The sequence below is a fragment of the Antedon bifida genome, chromosome 10, assembly GCF_963402885.1.
Source record: "Antedon bifida chromosome 10, ecAntBifi1.1, whole genome shotgun sequence".
NCBI classification, from domain to species: Eukaryota; Metazoa; Echinodermata; class Crinoidea; order Comatulida; family Antedonidae; genus Antedon; species Antedon bifida.
The window spans coordinates 21,446,303-21,456,404 of record NC_136235.1 but is presented as its reverse complement, the minus strand read 5'-3'; the positions used below and the strand labels follow the sequence as shown (position 1 = coordinate 21,456,404).

Genomic DNA, 10,102 nt, shown 5'->3' with positions numbered 1-10,102 from the left:
CTGTGGGATATATACAATAAGGTAGAAGGAAGGGCATTTGGCATCATGAAAAATGGCAAGCGATTTGAGGTAGACTTAAAATGAATGTGATAAACTTTTTACATTCTTCTGTTTTAATTGTTTATATCTTGTCATGTTGTATTTTTGTGAGGGTCCTTAATGATCAACTTCAGCTGGATGGACCACCATCATAAAAAATATTGTTGAAAAAAAAAGTGAATGTTGAATGTGATGTGTCATTTAATTCTTCTGTTTCAATGTGTATACACCACCAATTTAAATGATTATTTACATTTGTTTTTGTGATGTGTCATTTAATTCTTCTGTTTCAATGTCTATACACCACCAATTTAAATGATTATTTACATTTGTTTTTTTAATATATTGTTTGTCTTTGTCCTCGATACCCACCTTTTTAATTTGCACTTTCATCATTAAACGTTTACTTTTTTTATTTTTTCATCTTTTGGCTTATTGGTTTTTTTGTGTTTTTTTTTTCAGAAAAAGGATATTGTATCTAAGAATCGTAAATTAAAATATGAGGGCACACTTCAGTTGAAGTCAGCACGTGGGAAATACATGGAGATACTAGGTGTACTACTTACAGATGTATTATTACTATTAGAAGTAAACAATCAAAAATATACATTTGCATCCCAGGACCAAAAGGTATTAAAAACTTAGATTAGGATTGTGGTTCAAATGATGTGGTTCAATAAATACTCCAATGAACCCATAAAATACATTTTGTATTATATGCAAGTGAACATTTGCATTATGCATGTTCATTCTTTTTATACTGTGCAGTATACTATCACAACCTTTAAACGACAACAATGTTATATAAAACAAATGATGTGATGGATGGTTTCACTTGCCATCGTTTTGGTATTCAGTTTATTCAAAATATTGTATACAATGTTTGTGTTACAGGCCCCTATAATATCATTACACAAGCTAATGGTACGAGAGGTAGCCACAGACAACAAAAGCATATACCTCATAAGTACAGCATCATCAGGCCCAGAGATGTATGAGGTCAAATGTGAGTCGGATGATCGCAAGAAATGGAAGTCGGTTATTGAAGAGGCCGTCAAGGAATGTCCAGCTCCTGGTAAGTAAAATTCACTACATGTTCTTAAATGTTGCCAATCTTGATTAGATTGCTGTAGTATACAAATATTAACCTAGTGAGGGATTTAAGCTCTGTCTACACTATCAAACCAAAAAATGTGATGTGCCCATATATATGGACATGAAGATGTCATATCACTACCATATTTAAGCATATCACTACCATTAAATGGACATCACACTTTTTTTGTCAAACTAATTTGATAGTTTAAACAGAGCTTAAGTCTTTACCTTTATTGTGACAGCATAGACTTAGACCTAGATCTAAATTCAGAAATGCGCAATCTATGACTAGTTACAAAGTACACCATGGCTATTAACCAATTAGACGTTGTGAGTATAATATAACCTTATTCAGGGAATTTTACAGATATTCACAGGTTACAATGTACAAACAAATAATTTTGTTTATGTTTTTTTTTAGATGAGATCCAGGATACTGAAATTGATGAACATAATCGATTAACCGAAGCAAGAGCTAAGAAAATAAAACAGTTTATAAGTAAGTTTTTGCTTGACATTTCTTGGGGAGCAGTCATTGTTGCTGGGATTATGTACTAACATGTGTATGTGTTATTATTACCCATGTTATTAATTATTACTATAGGTGATTTACAAGAGAAAGACAACCAATTGAAAGCACTAGCTATTGATAAGTGTAACATGGTATTGGAACTCTCTAAAGTTATTCGAAATGATGATGTGAGTATCATTGCCATTTATAGTCCAACTGTTTTTATTATATACAGTCACAAACTGACAAAAGCAATTTGTATACTGACTTACATTTTTGGGCTGAATTCATCAAACTTAAAAAATTGTCTTATGTAATTTCTGCAACAAAATAATTATTTTGACAACATAAGCGTGAGACATCAAGTGAGACTGTGAATATGCCATTTTCCAGTTTTAAGAAAATTATTTCACTTATAAAAAAAAACCAAATAAACAGTTACATTTTAAACAAATAATTTGTCTATTTATTGCTTGTTCTTGCTCTTTTGATTTTTTTCTACCCAATTTTTGATAACAATAACTATTATGTGACATTAAAATGGGATATTAAAAAAAATTGTTTAAGTATTTGTTCAGGGGTACAATTATGTTTCTTGTAAATGTAATTGATGTATAATGCAGAAGTTTGTTGTTTCAGAGTGAGCTACAGCAGTCTGAAGATATGTCATTCATGAAATCAACTGAATTATTAATTAAATCACTCGAAGAAGGTATATAGAGTATACATATTTGTTTTATCACACACACCACAGTTTCAAGGCTACAGGGCTGAACCTCTAAACCATAGTGGCCAGCAGGGCCAGTTGAAGTTAAAGGATGGTCGCCCTTATTAAAAATTGCTGTCCCTTATTTTTTTTATATAATTTGTTTTGGTGCTGGAGGGGGTAGTTAAGGGAGGTAAGGAGTCATTTGGTGACTGCTCGACATAAATGAACCCCTGTTAAGAGTCTGGTAACCTTAGAAGGTAAAAGTATGTGTTGTCCACACCTGTGTGCAATTCAGCTCAGTTATACAAAAAAATCAATCAAAATTAACATTTATTTCCAAAATGGTGGCATCACCAATAAAGAAAAAGCTTGTGTCAGGGACGCCAAAACAAAACATTCAAAATCAAATAAAACACAGAAATGAAAATAACAATGTTGCAAAATAAAGATTATTCTCCAACATACATATACCTTTTATATTTGTTGATGTTTATTACCTTATATTTGTTGTAGTAACTCAACTTACATCATCCGTGTGTAGTGTACACAACATGGGATTAGGTCGCAGTGCAAGTAGCGCTGGGGAACACTTTAGTGGGACAAGTCAGCTGCCAGCATTACCAAAACGAGCTGAGACGTTTAGTGGATTTGACAGCTCTGTCAAGGAACATGCTACCTTTGAATTTGGTAATTGTTGTTTGTCGTTTTATTAGATTTCCACAAATAATACATAATATATTTCTTTATAAATAATTAATGGTCAAAATAATTTGAAAATGTTACAAAAATTAGTTGCTGATTCATTTCCATTGTTTTTCACTACTAGCTGTGTTTATGGTTTTGGTTTCAAAAGAAAATAATTGTTTCAAATTTTAAATTCATGCAGTGTCAGCACATTTACTTATAATAATATAACATAATATGAAACTAAACTCAGTTACTGTATATGTATATCTCTATTTAGATGCTACATTGAAGCATCAGTCCCATGTATATTATGGTCAAAATACACTCTTAGTAATTTGCTATTATTCATCATATATATTTAAGGTTTACCTGGAACCAATCTTCAAAGGAGATATTCGCGTAAGAACTCAACTGAGAACCGAAGTTCAAGTTCACCAAACCTCTCAAAGGAACAATGCAACAGTTTACAGAGTGAAGAGACTGATAAAGGAGGATCAGATCCTACACTCAATCCTGACACAAGATCTTTAGCAGGCATCAAGATAGGTAGTCAATCAACAAAGTCTCAGATGGGAAGAAGTTTAAGTGATGCTGCTGATTGGAAAGCTATGAAAGAAAGGGTAATTTACACATAACTATTAGTTACATACACATAATGAATGAGATGAATATTATCATGAGTCAAAAGATTGACCCTTTTCTATCTATATTATAATACACTAACCCAAAATTTGTTCTTTTTTCTCCTAAACCGTATGACCAATACAAGCACAAGAAGAGCTAAAGCAGCATATAAATTGCTAGCAAAAATTTACAACTGCTGATAAAATTTAACAATTGCTGGTAATACTTTTTTTTTTTTGACAGGAAAAAGCATTTGCAGCTTTGAGGACCACTGATCCAAATCAAACAATAGATAGTGATAATTCACAAGGTAAGTTAAAACATCATCATTTGTGGTGGCCACCAGAAATGTATTTATATTACTATTAAACCATTAGTGTACCACTATACAGTTTACTTGAGGGAAAAATTTGCAGCATAAATATGTCTCAAATGATACCGTCGTCGTTTCTTTAGCAAACAAAGTAAACAGTAGAAACAGTAATTTTTCTTTTGATCTTATTTAGGAGACCTGAGTTCAAGTATAGACTCCACTCCAGGAGCTACCACGCACATACCTTCCAATGAAACCGTTAATGCAACTACAAGATTAACTCAATATTTAAATTCTCTACTGGTAAGTTGGTTTCAATCTTTGTCATGCCATTCCTACTTTGATTGTGAAAGCAGTAAAAACATTGATTTATGATATTCAGATACCTTGATTTGTCTAGTGTATATAGTGGATAAATTTGTTTATATCATTCAGTGTTCAGTTTAATGTATTAATTTACTTTATTTTTTCCCTTCCCTTTAATTCTTTATAAAATAACATGTATTATTGCGGAATTCTCCTATTGTAAAATAAACTGTTATATTCGGAAATTCTCCTACACGTAATATGAAATAATTGTTTTATTGGGGATTCCCCTACACCGAATGTAAAATGAATTGTTTTATTCGGGAATTCCCCTACTCAAAATGTAAAATAAATTGTTTTATTTGGGAATTTCCCTAAAATTTCTAATGTAGAATAAATTATTTTATTTATGACTTTTACTCAGGTATTAACATCACGTCAGGAAACGGAACTTCAAAGGTAAGATATGAGCATAAACAATTTGTTTGAATAGAATACTACAGCAAAAAGACATAAATCAACCATTATAGGTACTATAAGAATGTAAAATCTGGTTATTTGAAATGATATAAATGATTGGTTTTTGTAGTTTACATCACCAGTTAAGTGAAGCTACTAAGAGGATAAGTGAGCTTACTCAGCATACTGTTAGATTGGAAGAGGAACATGAACTACAGTTTAACACTAGTAAACAGGTGAAGCTAGACCAAGAAGAAGTGCATTTAATGCAACACAAACTAAGAGAGGTAACCAAAAGTAGTCTTGAAAACAATAATGCCTGCTTATGTTATGAGAATAACGGCTTCATATTCATTATATCATTCCTTTATTTAGTTTTTAATTCAATGTAATTATTATTATCATCATCGTCATTGTAGTTGTCTCATTTACATCGATATGTGTTTTTTTTTTCATTTCTTTGTTCTGGTCAATAAATAAATTTAAATGATAATAATTTAGTTTCAAATTATTTCTATTGCATCAAACTGGGATTTTTAAAGTAAACACTCACCCATCAACATACTGATATTTAGTTGTTACTGTTTAATGTTATCATTCCTTTGTCATCATCATTATCACCATCATCATTAACATCATCTTTATCATCATAATCATTATCATCATCATAATCATTATTATCATCATTATTATTATCATCATTATTATTATCATCATAATGATTGTCCCCACAGTAATGGTGATTAATTTTAATTTATTTTGTTTAACCTTAGGAGCGTCAAGAAGTTGAAGAAGAGAAAGATAAAATGCAGAATGAACTTGAAAAACAACAAATAATGTTTGAATCGCAACAAGAACTACTACTCAAAGAAACTTCAGAAAAAGAACGTCTTCAACAAAAAGTAGATAAACTTGAGAATGAACTAAAATTGTACAAAGAACAAGAGAAAATGTCAAAGAACTTGAAAGAAGAACGAGGTGACAAATGGAAAGTGACAAAAGAAAATAACAACCAGTCAAATAACTCAAATCGCAAACCTCGTTCGCAATCTGAATTTTCTCTTCGTGATGTCGTTGAAGGGTCAAGCGTTCCTTACGATTCAGATGGGGGTAGTAGTAGTAGTCGGAGGAGGGGGGCAACAGAGAAAGCAGTACCAATACACTTACTAAGTGCAACTAATGAATTAGACACTTCAGGTGAAATTAAACAAACACTTCCATTTAAGTTGTCCTCTATTTCTTCGTCTTCTTCGTCATCTTTGCAAGGGAAGCGTCATGTATCATCTTCATCTATAGGTTCAATTCCAACTTCATCAACTTCTCAATCTCTATCAGGGAAACGATATCAATCTTCCTCATCATTAGGTTCCTCTTCAAATACAACTTCTCAAATGTTACCAATGAAACTGGCTAATTTATCTAGTAGTTCACCGAATGAAAAGAAAAGTAATCATCGCACTAAATCTCCAAAATCAAAGTCGAAAAAAGAGCATTCTTCTGTGGAAAATAATGGTAGAACCCAAGCAAAGAAACAAGGGGAACAAGATGTTATATACTTTTAAATGTTCTAAAGGTAAGAACTAGCTGCATTATGGGAGCATGTTTCCATACGTGTTTGACTGGGGTAACAATGTGGAGTGCTTTAGAAGCATTGCGCAATAAGCACCTAAGAATGAATATTATAAATATACCACGACCAAATGAATTTCCAAGTTTGATATACAGTATAACATACTGTTCTGTTATTACTACAGCCTTATTTACAGTCGTTTCCTTTTATATTACAGGTAACTTGGTTACTTAAAGTACAATGGTTCAATAATGATCGTGAATGGCGCTTGCTAATTATGGACCAATCACATGAAGACTTTACAGAAGAGGATATAATTGATGTTGTATGTTATGGTGATCATGTGATGCTGCTGATTTCACTGTTAGCTTCTTCAAATAATATTTGTAATAGCTTTCTAAATCTGTTGCTTTGTTAAAGACAAGACTATATACACTCACTATAGTATAACAAGACGTTGGATATAGATCATTTGCTTTGATTTTACACAATCCCTATATACACTCACTATAGTATAACAAGACGTTGGATATAGATCATTTGCTTTGATTTTACACAATCCCTATATACACTCACTATAGTATAACAAGACGTTGGATATAGATCATTTGCTTTGATTTTACACAATCCCTATATACACTCACTATAGTATAACAAATGTTTTATTTATAATCTTCAAATTATTTTACATACATCTAGATGATAAGAGAAATGTATTTGATGTAGGCTTATCAGTAGAAGCTATATAATTGTAAACTCTGGTCTGAAGAGGCTGAAAATGTCTGTGGTTTTGTGTTGAAAATAGACAGTGAAAACAGTTGAACATTATGATTTTGTTAAAGCTTATATTTTTACAGACTACACTACATCACACTATCTGGTACATGGGATAGACCAACCTCAAATTTGGAGTGAATGGGTATAGGTCTTAAAGCTAGTGTATATATTTTGGGTATATCCTGATGTGACCTCATACAAATAGTCAGTCTATTTTAAGACATAATTTGTTGATAATCTATTATATTTTGCTTTAACTGTAATTTGCATACGTGATGTCATCATATTAGGAATATATCATGACAATACATATTTCAGTATTTTGTTAAAAATCTACTATATGAAGAATTTTTTTAAATGGTTGTAATTCACATGTTTTGTAATGTCAATATCACATAATTTGAAAGTATTTTTATACAATTCACTTCTAAATTGATCTTGTATTTAAATTAGGACAAACTTTGTGAATTTTGTATACTTTGCTGTTTTTGTTGCATTTTCTATGCAGATAATAAATGCATTCCATCGCTTTAACATAAGCAATATAACCTACCAATAATTTTAAATGAAAACAAATCATTTCATCCCAAAAAAGAAGATATTTTTACTTTGGATATTTTATATTGTAAATTTAGTTCTTACAAATCACAAACTAATGAAACATATTTTTGTAATGCAGAACAAGTTATTAATTTTAAAATGGCATGAACTGTCAACTTTGTCCCTTATTAGTTACTATTTAGTTATTTTAATAGCATGACCCTTCAACTTTGACCCTAATGCTTACTACTATATTTAATTTGTTGATCCTTCAACTTGGTTCTTTTTTTCTCTATTTTATTCCAATATTTCTAATACATAGTATTTAATTCTACATATTGTTATATACTGTCGTCATTCTTTTTATGTTTATTATGGGTTAATGCATTTTACTTCTATTTTTAGATACCTCATGTTTCTGTATTACTTTCTATATTATTTCTATTCTAGGTCAGGATTTACAGAATACTTTCAATTTAGTTTAATTCTAGTTTAATTCAAGCCATTGTAGAGAAGTTTAGTTTGGTTTTGTTTTCCCTAAAAATTAATAGAATTTCCTTAGAATACTAGTTTCAGATCTTGTGTTTGTAAATGTTTATTTTTGATACAAGTCTATTACCAAATAGGTTTGCAACACTACAAAGTTGACATTGAGTCTATGTATGTACTTACAACTAAGATAAACTCAGTATCTAAAATATACATTTTCATGCAAATAAATTGGTGGTTTAATTGGGTGATGAGGTATAAGCCCACTGCTGCAAGCATGACCAATTATAAGCCCACTGCTGCAAGCATATATATGTCCAATGAAGATGACCATAGAGACATGAGTGTGTTTAGTATGTAGTAGTGTTAATTTAGAAACCTTTTTATTATTTAATCTTCTTTTACACCACCTTGATTGTCATGTGAAATGCTTTATCAACATTGTAAGTTAAATCAAATTTGTGTCATCATAATAAATAGCAATAGGAATGTTATACTAAGTAATATTAAAACTACAATAATTCTATTTTCTTAGATAAGAAATGTTAATTACAGTATTTCTAGATTCAGGTGTATATTTTGCTAGTAATCTTATGTTTCTATATTAATTTCATTTTATTTAAATAAAATTCATAAACATGGTAGATTTTAGATACTTTGCTTAGATTCAATTTTTAAAGATCTATATAATTATTCTTTTGTATTAATTTCTTTTGGTTGTTATTTTATTTGTAACCTGAACACATTCACTTATTTATTAGAACACTCAAATAATATGATCCCAACATTTATCTTAAATAATTTGTCAAATTATAAGAATGTATCAATATGATAATTTAAAATGTGTTTATGTTATAAAGACAGTTTGTAACATTTAACACTTGCACACATTCACCAACTACAACAAAAATATCGTTAAAAAATGGATCATAAAATTGAACCTCTTTCTGTGTGCTGTTTTGATCTTTGTCAAGACATGTTAAAGAAGATGCATGTATGGTTGTCTGTCCATTTGTTGTATGTTACTGGGTTACTATGTGAATTATGGTGTGATTGTGTGTATTGACAGCAGGCTGTCTTGTGATTGGCTGCTGCAGGTGTCAGCTTTGACGTTATTGAATGCTAATTTATGCACATTTGTATATAAACCCACAGTGTATGTACTTGAATGCATTCAGGATCTTACAACTCTTTATAAGTAACAGATAAGCTGATTGGCTGCTGTAAATGAAACATGTTTTGTGCTTGGCCAAATGTTGTGATGTTGGTGCTTTTGAGGATTTTCTATTGAATGGTAGAGAAATCATGTTAGTATGTTTAATTGGTAATGAATATAATGCTTCAAAATGTTGTATTTGTTCAAATTTGTTACACATTACTGATGACATTTGGGATAAGAGAATGACACTTTAAGGGAAAGGGACTATTAAACCTATTAGATATTGTGAAACATAAAGGTATAATAATTGAATACGTCAATCCCTTGTGTTGTACCTGATTAGTCTCCAGGCGTTTGTGATAATCTGGTAAAATGTCTGTACATGACAATATTCCATGTACCATATTATAATTTAATATTTTATTTAATTTTTTAATGTTATTTTATATAATTATTATTACTGTAAATTAATGAAAAACGGCCATTGCCCATGATGTGTGTTTGAATCACGTATATTTTACAATTTAATTTCACGTTTTTTGGTTCGTTTTAACTGACATGTTGTGCTAATAATGTTGTCTTTATATGTTTACACGGCATCTGTAAATAGCGAGTATAGTATTAAACGAAACAATCAATTAAGAGAAATGTACTGTTTTATTTTAGTTGATTACTGTATGAACGGGTTTACGATAAATCACATTGGCCAGTTAAAACACATTAAAATGGATTATTATCCATCGGTTATTAGTGGAGAAAACGTTAATAAAACATGCTGACAAATTGTGATTTGTGCACAATTTGGCCGCGTTTCAAGGTGT

The 10,102-nt window shown here is 30.5% G+C and overlaps 1 protein-coding gene across 1 annotated transcript; it reads left to right on the top strand.

The window, feature by feature from the left end:
• The first annotated feature begins 1 nt into the window (after window position 1).
• LOC144854752 (uncharacterized) lies at window positions 2–9,574 on the top strand. Its single transcript, XM_078712711.1, has 14 exons — window positions 2–69; window positions 502–669; window positions 934–1,114; window positions 1,559–1,636; window positions 1,742–1,836; window positions 2,288–2,360; window positions 2,871–3,044; window positions 3,408–3,664; window positions 3,912–3,978; window positions 4,175–4,284; window positions 4,712–4,746; window positions 4,877–5,033; window positions 5,520–6,319; window positions 6,534–9,574. The coding sequence occupies exons 1-13, from the start codon at window positions 46–48 to the stop codon at window positions 6,306–6,308; spliced, it is 2,208 nt and encodes a 735-aa protein (XP_078568837.1). The 5' UTR covers window positions 2–45; the 3' UTR covers window positions 6,309–6,319; window positions 6,534–9,574.
• Window positions 9,575–10,102: the final 528 nt, after the last annotated feature.